The 17,714-nt window shown below is 36.0% G+C and overlaps 1 protein-coding gene across 4 annotated transcripts in view; it reads right to left on the bottom strand.

Annotated features, from left to right (window-relative positions):
* PAPPA2 (pappalysin 2) overlaps positions 1–17,714 on the bottom strand; it is a 309,250-nt gene that overhangs the window by 139,724 nt on the left and 151,812 nt on the right. For all 4 annotated transcript variants that reach the window (XM_059937054.1, XM_059937065.1, XM_059937076.1 and 1 more), the window contains 4 exons: positions 16,768–16,896; positions 14,427–14,518; positions 10,560–10,753; positions 8,495–8,641 (listed from right to left, as the gene is read on the bottom strand). In XM_059937054.1, coding sequence (XP_059793037.1) covers positions 8,495–8,641; positions 10,560–10,753; positions 14,427–14,518; positions 16,768–16,896 — 562 coding nt within the window. The remainder of the gene's footprint in view (positions 1–8,494; positions 8,642–10,559; positions 10,754–14,426; positions 14,519–16,767; positions 16,897–17,714) is intronic.

Here is a 17,714-nt window from a genome sequence, read left to right as displayed (position 1 = left end):
TTGAAAGTGAAGGGATGGAAAAGATATTCCATGCAAATGGAAATCAAAAGGAAGCTGGAGTAGCCATTCTCACATCAGACAAAATAGACTTTAAAATAAAGACTGTTACAAGAGATAAGGAGGGACAATACATAATGATCAAAGGATCAATCAAGAAGAAGATATAACAATTATAAATGCTTATGCACCCAACATAGGAGCACCTCAATAGATAAGGCAAATGCTAACAGCCATAAAAGGGGAAATCAACAGTAACACAATAATAGTGGAGGAGTTTAACACCTCACTTACACCAATGGACAGATCATCCAGACAGAAAATAAATAAGGAAACACAAGCTTTAAATGACACAATAAGCCAGATAGACTTAATGGATATTTATAGGACATTCCACCTGAAAGTGGCAGAATACACTGTCTTCTCAAATGCACATGGAACATTCTCCAGGATAGATCACATCTTGGGTCACAAATCAAGCCTTGGAAAATTTAAGAAAACTGAAATCATATCAAGCATCTTTTCCAACCACATGCTATGAGATTAGAAATCAATTACATGGGAAAAAAAGGAAAAAAAACTGCAAATATATGGAGGCTAAACAGTGTGTTACTAAATAACCAAGAGATCACTGAAGAAATTTTAAAAATAGATAGAAACAAATGACAACAGAAACACGACAACCCAAAAGCTATGGGATGCAGCAAAAGCAGTTCTAAGAGGGAAGTTTAAAGCAATTCAATCTCACTTCAAGAAACAAGAAAAATCTCAAATAAACAATCTCACCCTACACTTAAAACAACTAGAAAAAGAAGAACAAAGAAAACCCAAAGTCAGTAGAAGGAAAGAACTCATAAAGATCAGAGCAGAAATAAATGAAATAGAAATGAAGAAAACAATAGCAAAGATCAATAAAACTAAAAACTGATTCTGGGGAAGATAAAATAGATAAACTCTTAGCCAGACTCATCAAGAAAAAAAGGGAGAGGATGCATATCAATAAAATTAGAAATGAAAAAGGAGAAATCACAACTGACACCACAGAAAAACAGAGGATTATAAGAGACTACTACAAACAACTATATGCCAATAAAATGGACAACCATGAAGAAATGGACATATTCTTGGAAAGGTACAATTTTCCAAGACTGAACTAGGAAGAATTAGAAAATATTAACAGACCTATCACCAGCAATGAAATTAAAACCATAATTAAAAATCTTCCAACAAACAAAAGTCCAGGACCAGAGGGCTCCACAGGCAAATTCTATCAAACATTAAGAGAAGAGTTAACACCCATCATTCTCAAACTCTTCCAAAAAATTGCAGAGGGAGAAACAATCCCAAATTCATTCTACAAAGCCACCATCACCCTGATACCAAAAGTAGAAAAAGATATCACAAAAAAAGAAAATTATAGACCAATATCAATGATGAACATAGATGCAAAAATCCTCAACAAAATACTAGCAAACAGAATCCAACAACACATTAAAAGGATCATACACCATGATCACGGGAGATTTATCCCAGGGATGCAATGATTCTTCAATATACACAAATCAATCAGTGTGATACACCACATTAACAAATTAAGGAATAAAAACCATATGATCATCTCAATAGATGCAGAAAAAGCTTTTGACAAAATACAACACCGATATATGATAAAAACTCTCCAGAAAATGGGCATAGAGTGAGTCTACCTCAACATAATAAAGGCCATATATCACAAACCCACAGCAAGCATCATACGCAATGGTGAAACACTGAAAGCATTTCCACTAAGATCAGGAACAGGACAAGGATGTCCACTCTCACCACTCCTATTCAACATAGTTTTGGAAGTCCTAGCCATGACAATCATAGAAGAAAAAGAAATAAAAGGAATACAAATTGGAAAGAAGAAGTAAAACTGTCACTGTTTGCAGATGACATGATACTATATCTAGAAAATCCTAAATATGCCACCAGAAAGCTACTAGAACTAATCAATGAATTTGGTAAGGTTACAGGCTACAAAATTAATGTGCAGAAATCTCTGGCATTCCTATACACCAACAACGAAAAATCAGAAAGAGAAATTTAGGAAACAATCCCATTTACCATCGCAACAAAATGAATAAAATACCTAGTAATAAACCTGCCTAAGGAGGTGAAAGACTTACTCAGAAAACTATAAAACACAGATGAAAGAAATTGAAGATGACATAAACCAATGGAGAAATATACCATGTTCTTGGATTGGAAGAATTAATGTTGTGAAAATGACTATACTACCCAAAACAATCTACAGATTCAATACAATCCCTATCAAACTACCAATTGGCATTCTTCACAGAATTAGAACAAAAAATTTTACAATTTTTATAGAAACACAAAAGATCCCAAATAGCCAAAGCGAACTTGAGAAAGAAAAACGGAGTTGGAGGAATCAGTCTCCCTGACTTCAAACTATACAGTATATCAAGACAGTATGGTACTGGCACAAAAACAGAAACATAGATCAATGGTACAGGATAGAATGCTCAGAGATAAACCCACACACATATGGTCACCTAATTTACGACAAAGGAGGCAAGAATATACAATGGAGAAAAGACAGTCTCTTCAATAAGTGGTGCTGGGAAAACTGGACAGCTACATGTAAAAGAATGAAATTAGAACACTACCTAACACCATACACAAAAATAAACTCCAAATGGATTAAAGACCTAAAAATGTAATACCAGACACTATAAAACACTTAGAGGAAAACATAAGAAAAACACTCTTTGACATAATCCACAGCAAGATATTTTTTGACCCACCTCCTAGAGTAATGGAAATAAAAACAAAAATAAACAAATGGGACTTAATTAAACTAAAAGCTTTTACACAGCAAAGGAAACCATAAACAAGACAAAAAGACAACCCTCAGAATGGGAGAGAATATTTGCAAATGAAACAACAGACAAAGGATTAATCTTCAAAATGTACAAACAGCTCATGGAGCTCAATATCAAAAAAACAAACAATCCAATTAAAAAATGGTTGGAAGACTTAGATAGACATTTCACCAAGGAAGACATACAGATGGCCAAGAGGCACATGAAAAGCTGCTCAACATCACTAATTATTAGAGAAATGCAAATCAAAACTATAGTGAGTTATCACCACAGGCCGGTCAGAATGGCCATTATCAAAAAATCTAGAAACAATAAATGCTGGAAAGCGTGTGGTGAAAAGGGAACCCTCCTGCAGTGTTGGTGGGAATGTAAATTGATACAGCCACTATGGAAAACAGCATGGAGGTTCCTTTAAAAACTAAAAATAGAACTACCAGATGACCCAGCAATCCCACTACTGGGCATATACCCTGAGAAAACCATAATTCAAAAAGAGACATGTACCACAATATTTATTTCAGCAGTATTTACAATAACCAGGACATGGAACCAACCTAAATGTCCATCGACAGATGAATGGATAAAGAAGATGTGGCACATATATACAATAGGATATTTCTCAGTCACAAAAAGAAACGAAATTGAGTTATTTGTACTGAGGTGGATGGACCTGGAGTCTGCCGTACAGAGTGAAGTAAGTCAGAAAGAGAAAAACAAATACCATATGCTAATGCATATATACAGAGTCTAAAAAAAAAAATGGTACTGATGAAACTATTTGCAGGGCAGTAAGAAAGAGGTAGACATAGAGAATGGGCTTGATGACACGGGGTCGGGGGAAGCTGGGGCGAAGTGAGAGTAGCATCGACATATATACACTACCTAATGTAAAATAGCTAGTGGGAAGAAGCAGCATAGCACAGGGAGATAAGGTCGGTGCTATGCGATGACCTAGAGGGGAGGGAGAGGGAGGATGGGAGGGAGGCTCAAGAGGGAGGGGATATGGGGACATGGGTATGCATATGGCTGATTCCCTTTGTTGTGCAACAGAAACTAACACAGTATTGTGAAGCAGTTACACTCCAATAAAGATCTATTAAAAAAATATTCTTAGAGATAAAGAGAGACATTTCTTAGTGTTAAAAGAGATAATCCACCAGGAAGATATAAAAATTCTAAAATTATCTACTGACAGTAGTTTCACTTTACACAGTCTCCATATACACAAATATCAGTTATCACAATTTAGTTATATAATACCAGAGTCCCAACGATATCATTCAAATTTCAGTTACCAAAAAATATTAATTGTAACTGTAGAAAGTACAAACTCCATTAACAGTCTTTCTATCCACAAATCACCACGTAAATAACAACTGAGAATCATGATCAGTGACCAATTACATCACTTCTTTCAAACTGTCATTGATCTGTTAACTGTGTATCTGTTATTCAGTTCACACAGAGACAGAAAAGTGTGCAGTTGTGTTGCCTCATCTCCCAGTGACATTTTACCCACATGACATTTCACAAACATGGATAAGCAAAAGAGGGGATCAGCCAGCAAGGATGAAAGTGCAGCAAAGAAACAAAAAAATTATAATGCTGGAGGTGAAATTTGAATTAAAGGTAAATAGAGTTATGGACAAAAGAGCTGAGTGTGGGAATGTGGATGCTGCTGCCATTTGAGAGACTGGATTTGCAGCCAGAGGAACTTAGTGGAAGTGAAATGATCAGCAAAAATGAGAAAAGTGGTTGTGACAAAAAGGATGAAGATGTCCCAGAGGAAATGATGCCAAGAAAAAATTCACATTAAAAGAACTCTCAGAGATGTTTCATAACATTGAAAGTGCAAAGTACTATAAAATGTTGGAAGCTGCTCAAACTTAGAAAGGAATATGACAATTCACAAAGGCACAGAAAAACTGCTTGCTTTGTAATGTAAGTCATATGAAGCAAAAAAAAAAAAAGGCAAGCACTGTTCAAACTACATTTGGTAGTTTTCTTTTTTTTAAACAAAGAAATGAAACACTTTAATTCTCTGTTTGTAACGTTTTTTTAAATTATAATGAACTAAAATTTACTATTTTTTCACTTCCGTTCACATATATTTCTGAAAATAAGAGAGTTTTTAATATCGTGTCAAAAAGGTCATGTAACAATTATAATTTTTCCCATCGATTACTGAGTTTGCTTTGTATAGTTTTAGGATACATGGTCATTTTGTGGTCCCACACTACAAAGTGAGAATTGCCTGCATATTTAATAATATAGTTTCAAAATATATAAATCAAAAACTGACAAAAATAAGAGAAACAGACAAATTCAAGATTATGGTAAGAAAGTCTGACCCATATCTCTCAGTAACTGCTGGAAACAGTATACAAAATATCAGGGAAAATATGTATATATATTATATATATTATATAGGAAATATTAATGACATGATGGATGAACTTGATCTATGTTAAATATATAGAATGCTATACTCAATAACTTCAGATTACATATTTCTTTCAAAGTACATGTAATATTTATCAATATTAACCAGATGCTATTCCATAATTCAAGGGTCAACAAATTAAAAAGGCTTGAAACCATACCAAATATAATCTTTGACCACAGAAGACTGTAGCTATAAGTCAAAAATAAAAAGGTAACCAGAAAATCCACAAATGTTTGGAAGTTCATCAGCATACTTATAAATAACTCAGGGATCAAAAAAGTAATCAAATAAAAATTAGAAAATATGTTTGAACTGGATGATAACAGAAATAAGATGTGAAACTTGTAGTATGTCGCTAAAGTCACACTTAGAAGGAAACTTGTGGCCTTAATGCATATATTTTAAAAAGAAAGAAGCTAAAAATTAATTATCTAAGCATCATCTCAAGTTACTAGAAAAAGAAGAGCAAGTTAAATGTAAACATAAAAGGAAATAATGCTATTTTCACTATTTCCTTCCTTTTATGTTTATATATATATTTATTATATATAAGAATACATATATATACACATGTATATTCTTTGGTTCTATAAAAACATTAATAAAAGATTAATAAAACTGATAAATCTTTAGCAAGACTGAGCAAAAAAATAAAAGAGAGAAGCCAAAAATTAACATAGCATAAATGAAAAAAGTCCTGGGGAGCTTGGAAACATTACAAACAAAATAAGAGAACATTACGAAAAACTTAATGCCAATAAATTCAGAATTTTAGAAAAAATGGACTAATTACTTGATGGAAAACTCAACTTACCAAAGTTGACCTAAGAAGAAATAAAAAACCCAAATTTTTCAATATTTGGTTTAAAATTTTAACACATATTTAAATATTTTCCTTAAAGAAAACACAGGCTCAGATAGCTTTACTGATGAATTCCTCCAAAATTAATATCAACCTTTCACAAAATATTCCAGAAAACTGGGGAAAAAAGGAAACTTACTCTGGGAGTCAAACCTAGCCTTCATCATAAAACCTGACAAGATAGTAAAATTAAAAAAAAAAAAAAGTAGGAACCAATCTCTAATGAATATAAATGAAAAAAAACACTTAAAATATTCACAAATAGGATCCAAAACTATTGGCAAAGGATTATACGTAGCCTCTAAGTTGTTACTTTTTTCCCCAGGTATCTAATGTTGATTTAACATTTAAACATTTATCAATGTATATCAAGACAGTGACAGAACAAAGGGGAAAATAATATGGTCATCTCAGTGGATGCAGAAAAAGCATTTGATAAAATTCAATTCCCTTTTTCTCAGAAAACTATAAAACATTAAGAGAAATTAAAGACTTAAGTAACTCAAAGAAAATATTAGAAGACAGTATTTTAAAGAGAAAACTCTCCCCAAATTGACTCAGAGATTCAATAAAATCCCAATCAAAATTGCATCAGGGTTTTTTTTCTGTGTGAAAATTGAAGCTGATTCCAAAATTTATATGAAAATTCAGAGGACCAAGAATAGCCAATACAATCAGAAAAAAAAGGAACAAGTTTTAGGATTTACATTATTTGATTTTAAGACTCATAAAAAATGTACAGTAATTAAGAGTGTAACACTGATGCAAGGATATACAGATCAGTAGAACAAGATGTAGAATCTCCACAATAAACAGATCTCCACATACACATTGCCAGTTTATTTACGACAAAGGTGACACAGTGCAGCAAAGAGGGGAAAAGAAAATTTTAGTTTGAGTAATGGTGGTTATAGGTCTAGGGAGAAAAAATCTTGATCCCTACCTCACACAATACACAAAAATTCCAATGGATTGTACACCTACATATAAAATGTAAAACGATAACATTTTTAGAAGATAACATAGGAAAGTATATCTTTGTGGTAGGCAAAGACTATTAAATACAGTACACGACAAGCACTAACCATAAAGAAAAAGGAAGATAATTTGAATTTTAGTAAAATTTAGAACTCTGTTCATATAAATATACCATTAAGAGTAAAAATAAGTAAGCCACAGAGTGTTGGAAAATATTAAATAATATATAACTGGAACAGGATTTACATTCAGAAAATTGTAAAGAAATCATATAAATTAAGAAGAAAATGACAGACAGGCCAATAGAAAATTGAGCAAAAGACTTTAATATGCCCTTCAGATAAAAAGAAAAAAAAAGAAGAATCTACAAATGACCAATATACATGTAAAAGTCTCCTAATCTCATCAGCCAACATGTGAATACAAATTGAAACCTCAGGGAGGTACATTTACATACCCAACAGAATGGCTAAAATGAAACCTTTTAAATATTTTAAATACCAAGTAATGGTGAAAATGTAAAGCAATTGGAATACTCATAGGCCTCTGGTGGGAGTATAAACTAGTACAACCAAATGGAAAATCATTCGGGATTATCTACTAAAGCTGGTCATCTGCCTAACTATGATCTAGCAGTTCCAAATATACCAAACTGTTTATATACATTCACCAAAAGAAATGTACAGAAGTGTTTATAGCAGAACTATTTGTAATACACAGTACAGAAAAACTAGAAATAAACTATATGTCCATCAATATGGTTAAATAAAGTAAGACATATTCATGCACTGGAATTCTACACAGTAATGGAAATGAACTTTTCTGCTAAGTAAAGCAGCACGATGAATCCCACAAATAGAAAGTTGAGTAAGAAAGAATCAGACACAAATAGTACATACTGTAAAGTTTTTTACATAAAATGCAAACAGGCAAAACTAATCTATGGTGGCAGAAGTAAAAATAGTAGATACCTCTGTCATATAATAAATGAGAGGGGGAATGAGAGAGCCTTTTGGGGGGTGATGTTAATTTTCTGTTTCTTGATCTGTGTGGTGGTTAGAGAGGATGTTTACTTTGTAAAAATTTATTGATCTGTGCATTTCTGATTTTTGTACTTTTCTATGTGTATATTATACTTTGATAAAATGATTGCTTATAAAGAAAAGTCCAACATTCAAAGAGAGATGAAAATAAATTCAAAACGTAAAAACTTTGAGATGATAAAAGGAAATCTCCTGACAAGCCATTCCAATGCATCATTTATACACACACACATGCACAATCTATCCACAGCCTTCACAAAAATCCATTTGGGCCACTTACTTTGAGCCAGACCTCATCCTCTCTCTCCAGGCTACCTTTTAGCTGCTTACTCCTTTCATCCTGAGGGCTATTTCCACTGGTGACACAGGGAAACCAGCCAGTAAGCAGACGGTGCTCTGGTAAATCTGGACGGTATGATGTGCAAATCTGAAATGCAATTTCAACCAACAATTAAATGTGGAGGGTGAGAGGTAAGTAAAGACAATGAAACTCTCCAGCTTGAAACCAAAGTTTTCCTCTTTTTCTGAATGCCTAATGATCACATTATCGGCAGAAAACTTTTCTCAGTGTAGAAGAATGTCTCAGTGCTCTCTGTTAGCCTCAAGATGTAACTTTACCAGGGTAGAAGAATACACATGACAACTCACAGCCCACTGATGACCCAAGGATCTTGCTCAAAGAATTGTCCTGGCACATTTCAGGCAGCTGCTCCTAGGATTAGTTAGGGAAGTCTGTCCAGGATGATGATTAGATCCTTACCAGGCAGGACCCACTGGCCTCAGGAGTGAGGCTACTGAGTCAGGGAACCACTAAGCTGGGAAAAGGAACCAGGAAAGAGAAAATCCAGGAAATTTCTCCCACTTCACTGGGGGAAGACAGACAGGCTAGGCTAAAAGCCACTTTAGAGAGCTGTCACTAACTCAGAATCTCTCAGTTTTCTGGGCTTCCTGTCATTGGGCACCAGAACTCTCGAGAAAGACGTCAGAATTAACTGAAGGAGTGTGGCAGGCATGGCTACTTGCCTATCCATATCCATTCCCCTTTCTTTCTTATTAACAAGCTCCAATTTTGTTCAAGGTGACAACGTATCAAGTTATAAATGCTCATCTCCTCAGCGTCCCTTACAACTAAGGATGATGAAGTGACCTGGATCTGACCAATGAGATGTTGGTGGAAGCCTATAGTGTCGAAGTTCCCGAAGAGCTCCCATTTTCCCAATAAAAAGAGACTCAGCTAGCATGCATCAATATTTCCCTTTGACCTTCCCCCTTCTTCCCACTTGAAATAATGACTTCGTGCCTGGAGGAACAGCAGTCATCTTATGAGCTTGAGGAAGAAATCTTCAAGCCAAGGATAGAAAGAGGTGAAATCTCAAAGACCCCTGGGTCCTTGATGAGTTCCTTGAACCACAGCACCAACCTTGGCTGGTTCCTCAGTCATCTGGGGGTATCTCCTCAAGGCTAAACTCCAGTAATTTTATCCTGGCCTAATATACCTAGAGAGCTAAATCTTACTTCTGTTGAAATGACTGTATTGCTTATTGTTATAATGAATGAAAGAGTTTATTTGGCAATGGAAACATCTAGAATAGTATCCAAAAACCAAAGCCCTTAATCTTCTTTTAGGTATTTAATTATGATTCATAGAAGTCAGTCCTCAGAGTCCTCAGAGGATCTTCTATTTATTTAGGTAGATATTCATGGAAAATTGTATACCTACGGATTTGTTTTTAATACTAACTCTCAGATTTCTTTAATAATAAGAATTCTTTAAATCAAATTATACTTTGATCTTTAATACGTATTTTAAATTTCATTTGATCCTTGTAATAAACCATTGAGTTAAATGCAAAAGTTATTATTATACCCATTTTACATATGAGAAAATTGGGGCCCAGAGATGTTAAGTGACATGTCAAATCTCACTTAGTAATAATCATAATAATACTGGTAGATCCAATAGTGTTATCCAGGTATTCTGACTCTTTACTGCTTCTTTTTCTTCTTTTAAAATAAATTTTCCCAAACATGAAGCCCAAGTGTAATTTCTGATATGTGTATTCTAAGACTAATTTTGAGATGCTTTTGTGTAACTTGAAGTCAGCTATTGCAAAGTCAAAGGTTCCTAGATGAAAACTAGTGAATGTAAGTGGGGTGAGGGTGAGGGATGAGATTTAATTGCTAGTCTAGAAGCTTTTCATTTAACATTATCCTATTCTGAGTGCATTAAGAACTAAATTTGGTGTCAAAGTAAGTAGAAAAAAATGTAAGCTCACATTAAGTACCTGGGGGAATCACTTCACAATTTTGTTTAGCCTTGACTCTATTCTTCTGGCTTAACTTACCATGGAAGGAGGTTCTCCAGTTACCAAGGAAACAGGACACTTCTTCTTATCTTCGTGAGAAGAATAAGCTTGGGTAGCCCACTGATCCAGGTATCCTTTGGGAGTATAGAGGCCACAGTCTGTGATGCTGGTTTCCTTCTCAAAAGGTTCACATATCCCATCTCCCTCATATATATAGCACAGGCTTGGCTCCCCTGCCAAGAAAAATTTGTATGACATTTGAAAAAGTGTTTTTATACATGTCATGTAAAAGTAATTACCTTTTTTTCTCCAGCCTGCTAAAGAGAAGCCTGTAATTACCAACTGGTCTAATGCCCACCCCAAATATATAGACAATACACGCATACACACACACACACACACACCCCTAAAGAAGAAGGATACTTTTTCATGGGGAGAGTGGTAAAATCCATTTATATAATAAAAAGTATACAAAGGGGGTGGGGTTGGGGGAGAAGGAACAGGGATAGAAAAAGCAGCCGTGGGCTGGATATAGAAAGAAATTTTAAGGAACCATTGAGCAAGGTACTTAGGGGAAGCTGGGGATACAAGAGAAGTAAGTAAAAGAATAAAGGAAATTTAAATAGATGGTAGGATGTATTATGTACTTGAATCCTCTTCACAGTTTTTGAAATATTAAATAAAACATTTGAGGGATTTGTTTTCAATTACTTTTTTGCTGCTGTGTTTCTTCAACTAACCATGCAACTTGCTCTGAAATGGACAAATGGACAAACTTTCTCCAGGTTTATAAGGATTACAAGTGTATTATTTCTTTTAGTCTTAAAACAACCACGTGAGGTATGTATTTTTTGTTTGTTTCATCAACAGACAAGCTGAGTCTCTGTGATTGTGACTCGCCAAATTTCCCTTGACGCAGAAGCAATATCGCTAGGCTCTGAGCCAGGCTTACACAAGGCAGGTTCAGGGGCTCTCTCTTACTCCACACTGCCTCAGGCCAAGGCAGAAGGACTGTCTTCAAGAGCAAACGTGTGAGTAATGAATATGTGAGAAAAACCGCTGGGCTTGTAAAGCAAGCTGTATCCCCTGGACAAGTCCATACTTGCTCATAGGATAACTCCTACTAAGTGAATAGTCTGCACTAACCATAGATATGTAAAATAGCTTTCTTCAAATGTAAAAAGCTGAGATGCAGTTATAAAGCCATTTATTAAGTACTATTGCATTTTCTACCCATATTAGTAACATATTCTAATTCCTCATTTCTACTTAAAATAATAGGACATGCAAATAAGATCAAGATTTAAAATAAATCAACACATAGGTACACACTCAGTAACATCATCACTAAAATTAACTGTTACTATACCATTCTTTTTATTTTAAATTCTTCACAGAAATACCACAAGACTGTTCCAGTAATTTTTCAGCTGCTCATCAATATGTAGTTACTAATTATTATCCTTAAAAATTTCAAGTCTAAGACCCTTCTGTGGTAAATCTACCTCTACTTGCCAGGAATAAGCCACTATTCCTAGGACTTGGTTCTAAGCCTATTTTGGGTTTTAAACTCCTGCATTCCATTAAAGCCATGGTCTTTCTAAGCCACTCCCCTAAAACCAATATATGTGTATTTGGAATGACTTCTCCATGAGGATTCCATATATAAATATATACACACACGTATATATATATATATATAAAAAATATATATATGTATGTATATTTTATATGTATGTTTATATGTATGTGTAGTTTATATACACACATATACATATATGTGTATGTATAGTTTATATGTATGTACATATTTTGTATACACATAAATGTATATATGAATATATGTTTATTTTTATAATATATATTTTATCACATACTTTTATAACATATATATGTATACATGTTTTGTTTTTCTATATAATCCAGTGACTGTTTCTCCTTGCTTCTTCTCTATGTTTTGCTTACTATGAAAACGTTTGCCTCTGTTTCTTCAAATCCATGAAAATATAGCAGACCACTTTTACAACACATTTCACAATGGTTCCTTCAAAATTAATCTTTTGAGAAATAATGGAATAGAACTACATCCTTAGCATACTATGAGCATATTACTCACTGAAACAAATGTCTAACTGTGGAATAGATCATTTTAACTTTGCCCTGTAAAGTTAAAATAATTTAGCTATAGTCTTCCTGGAGTTGGAGGGTAAAGAAATGTGAGCCAAATTTAATGGAATCAAATGTGATAGAAACTAAGTAAGGTCTGCTTTTAAGTTAAATGAGACTTGAGCTTCACTGGTGAAGGCAGTGTGTGTGTGTGTGTGTGTGTGTGTGTGTGTGTGTGTGAGATGAGCCCACTATGTGCTACCAGAAATGATGCAAACAGAGATGGAATTAACCAATACTTGTGTACAGAAGAGGGGAGGTAATCGGTTCAGTGTATTCTGCACAGCCAGACCACAACTAGAGTATTGAATTCCTTTCTGGGCATTGACCACATGAAGCATGCCAGGTTAGGGTAAATAGGAAAGGGTCTGGAAACCTAATCACATGAGGGGATGTTTGGATTGGAAAGGAGAATAATGGGGAGGCATTTCAAATATCTGAATGGTAGTCAAATAAAACAGGAAAAAAATTTATCCTCTGTAGTTTCATAGCAAGGAAAAAGCACTTGATTAAGAATTAGGAAAGCTGAGTTCCAGTGCTGGCTCTGCAGAGACCTCGTTGTATGCCCGTGGATGAGTCACTAAAATGCTCTGAGTCGCAGTTTCCAAACCAGAAAAGGGGAAAAGAATTTTATAACAGATAATGCTACTTTTAAACAGAATGGTCTCTTTCAAGGTGCATACTTTACTGCTAAAAGCATATAAGCAAAAGCTAGAGGCCCATCTCTCAAGAACTGATAGATTTATATAAGGGAAGGAAGCTGGACACAGGAAGGGAAAAGGGTCTCTATTAGACTTGTGGTATATGGTGGGCACTGAACATGTTTTGTTAGACGGATGGATGTAAAACTACTAAGATTTTATAATTTTTTATTCTGCTCTGGAGAGCAGGGGCATTTGTGTGTTCTGTATAGTATTTAATACCTTAATAAATTCTACATAAGTATTTAATACCTTAATAAATTCTACATAATATAATCATACCTGACTTTATCTTGAGATTTAGAAACATTAAAATATTTTTAAATGCACTGCTTTTTAAAGTAACTTTGATGAGTATATTGCACAGAATCACTGCAATGTATGCATAAGGGAATGGAAAAATAATCTACAAAGAAGCCTGTTGATGGTTTTAATCAGAATTGGGAGAAGTGTTCTAGAGGGCCTTCCTGGGTATCAAGAGACTAGAGTCAAAGCCACCTAGTAATAATTTATTACCAGTGATTCACCAGGATTAAGAAATGTTATGACCCTCTGCCATTCTTCATGATCTTATCTATTAAACACAGACATCAAGAGATATCTTGTACTCCCTTTGGCTTAAAACATACCCTACCCTAATTTTTATGTAGAATCTGTGGGATTGTGCTACTTGGCTGACAGTCTGACATTAGACATGAGGACCCAAGAGCAATCCTTGGTAACATTAATCTAAGAGGCAGGGTGACCTAGTGGTTTAACATGTAGACTCTAGAGCTTTGTTTCCTTAGTTCAAATCTTGACATCATCACTTCTAGCTGTATAAGAGAAAGCAAGTTATTTAAGCTCTCTGTGCCTCTGTTTAGTCTCCTCATATGTACTGTAGGGATTAAATGGGAAAATATATGTGAAACAATTAGTGCCAGGCACACAATAGACACATCAAATGTTATTGTTATTATCAGTAAGAGCTCACAAAAATAAGACACAGAGACCCCTCCAAAAATAGGACATAAGCCTAGGCAGGTGTTTCTAAACTCACCTACACAGTTGAAACCTTCCTCTAGTTCACATGCCCTTGAGCAGCCATCTCCACTCAAAAGGTCTCCATCATCACACTCTTCGCCCAGGCTCCTAGAAGGTAAAAGTGTACATACATACATAAAATGATTCTTCTTGTTTGGTTACCATCACTTCAAGTTCTTAAAACTCCTTATACGTACTAAAAAAAAATGCAAGCTGGAGAGAAGTAGGAGCTAAGAGAATGCTTTTACAGGAAAAGTAGCTCATGGCTCAGACACATTAGTAGATCCATCAGGGGTCCTGCCAGTGTTTCTGGAAGACGATCTTACACTAGAAAAGACCTATCAACCTCATAATGAGGGGAATCCTAAAAGTAGTTAGCTGATCTAGTGAGGAGGAAACCTGCCCATCTGCGTGTGGTTTTGTTTTCTATCCATTTTCTTACTGACAAGTGATATCCAAAGTGACAACTTTTAGCTTCTAATAAAAACTTATTAAACTAGAATCTGAGGATGACTTCTTGGGGATCTGTGATTCCCTTAGAATGAATCTACACGTTTCTGCATTTTAAACAGTGGATTAAATGATTTGTACAGCTCCTTCCTGCTTTATGTGTAATGGAGTGCCTCTAGCTGAGACAAAGCTGCAATTCAGAGGTATCTTCTCGTTGGATGGCAGAACTAAGTATGACTGTTTACAGAGAGGGAATACAGGCAGAGTTTAAAGGAACATTTTGATAAAGAGCCTTGTGAGGCCCAGTAGCCAAGCAGGTGTTGCTACAGTTGAAGCTGTTGCAAAGCCCAGGCTAGAATGTGTAATATCAGATTAGGAAGAGGGCCCTTGCCTCTTTCTGCCCCAGCTCCGCAGGCAGATGTGGCACCATGGGGCGTCAGAAACTCCATCGGAGGACTGCTGTAGGAGATGCTATGACACAAAGCCAAGTATTTTGTTCAAGGAGGACTCTGTCTGGGTAGTAATGGTAATCTAGTCCTGCAGACACCTTAACTAGTGGGGAGCAGACTTAAAATGCGGCAGCCAGGGAGAACATCAACAACAGCCAGATTTGTTCTGTGCATATGTGAGGCATCCCCAGGGAGATATTTAATTGAAATGGAGGAGGAGGAGGGGCAAGCTGAGACTGAGTAAGGCAGAAGGTGGCAGCAAACTAGCAAGGTTTGGGTATTAAAGTGACCTCAGTCACTTGATATAGTTCTGAGGTCTGCGAACATTTGGTGTTTATATTTCTATGAAAAGGAGTAGACTTACAGTAAACCTTAGGAATCTTAGAAGATTGAAAAGATAAACAATACTTAGTAATTACTAAACAATGGGATGAAACCCCAAGAAAGGCTATAGATTGCTTTCTATTAGGTCTTCAAGATATAAGATACTGGGAACTCCCTGGCGGTCCAATGGTTAAGACTCGGTGCTTTCATTGCCATGGGCCCTAGTTCAATCCCTGGTTGGGATTCGTGGTAAGATCCCACGAACCGTGCAGTGTGGCCCAAAAAATAAATAAATAAATAAAGGTGTAAGGTACTTTTCCTTGATCTGGGAAATTAAAAATAAGTCATCTTATTAGGATGCAGAATCTAAGACAAATCACAGTGCCTAGCCTTCCAATCTCCTACTCCCAGCAGCTTTATATAAGTAACATATTAGGTTAGATAAGCATTCAGAACAGGTTAATATAGGGTGATCACTGGGACATGGAAGTATTCAGTGCTAAATTCCGGCAAGTCCCAGGCAAACCAGAATGAATTAGTCCTCTAGATTGATGTCACTAAAGGGTAACAGAAAAATGAATATGGCATGTTAAGAAATCAGAGAAGTGATTCCATTTTTACCTTGGTGATTTTATGGAATAGCTGAAAATTACATTACAATCAGGTCTTCCAGGGATCAAATGAGCAAGTGAAGCCCAGAAAGCTATACTGATTTTCCTCAGGTCACACAGGTCATTAGTAGCATAAGACAGGCAGCTGATCCAAAAGCTATCCTCACATCCTCCTTCAGCATCATTTGGCAAGTAACCTTCTCCACCATGAATTCCTGCCCTGAATCACTGCCCAGCAGTTGTTCTCTGAAACCTGAAGAGGGTCCCCACAGAATCAACCCCAATATCTATGACTGGGGTGAGCTCTAAATAAAAGTGGGCCCATCCTTAACTATGTAGAGATGTGATTGACCACTCAAGATATCTACTAGGTCCTAGATTTTGTTTAATACTTGCATCACATAGTGCCCTGCCCCTTACATTTCCCAAACCAGTCAAGCTGAAACTTGAGGCTAACCTTCCTTGTCCAAGCAGGGCAGGGCATCCTCCCTCACACAATACCAGGCACACAGTATGTCCTCACCTTGCAACCTTCCCGTCTCCACAGTAAGGAGCTCCATGGATGTGGCTCAGAGGAGGCGAAGCTTCTCCCAGTTCTGCTCCAGCTGCAGCTTGAACTTGGTACCGATACATCTGCCCAGGTGTGACCTCCCTGTGGAAACCAATGGGCTGTGACCACCACATCCAGGAAGTGGGGCACACCCTGGCTCCTTTTCAGATGGTTTGCAGGAATTTAAAATAAATATTACAGGGAATATAAATGTTAAACATACGCCACATTGTTTGAAACAAAGATCAGGGCATATAGTCTTACAGAACAGCAGAATGTTTGAAACCATATTCAGTTCTGTATTCCCAGTACATTCCACATAGTGAATGTACAACAAATTCTTGCTGAATTAAAACTGAACTAACAATCCTATGTAATCTAGGAGGACGGTATTTCGAGTGTATCTTTACCATGTTACATATACACACACAGAAAACCACCAACTATTGAAAATCTAGTCTTCTGTATCATTCAAGTAGTCATAGAAACTGAAGATGAAAGTTTCAGAGTTTGGTCTCAGCAAGGCCCTTCTTGGGTTTGTGAATCAGAGTTTTCTTGTCTCTCAAGAGAATTCTTGTCTTGAGGAGGCAGAATGCTTACGAGGAAAAGCCACTCTCTCCTAGAAGGAGGTGAGAACAACTTCCATCATCATTGTGTGGATGCAAGAAATTCCACAACTGGAAATGCATTAAATGACTCCCCACCTCCAAACCTCCAAAATACATATGAACCAGGAATGGAGTTTTATCAATTGACACCAGAGATGGAAGGAGTTTATCTGATTCTATCTAGAGCCCAAGTGCACTGATCAAGTGGAGAATGTGAGAGACTGAACATTTGCAAGGGGGAAGGGACTCAAGAGGGAGGTTGCTGGTTCCAAAGACAAATTCTGCCCTCAACTTAATTTTTGTCCAGTGCCT

Source organism: Balaenoptera ricei, chromosome 1 (genome assembly GCF_028023285.1).
Source record: "Balaenoptera ricei isolate mBalRic1 chromosome 1, mBalRic1.hap2, whole genome shotgun sequence".
Classification (NCBI taxonomy): domain Eukaryota; kingdom Metazoa; phylum Chordata; class Mammalia; order Artiodactyla; family Balaenopteridae; genus Balaenoptera; species Balaenoptera ricei.
Note: the sequence above shows the minus strand (reverse complement) of the source record. Positions and strands in the feature narration are given on the sequence as shown.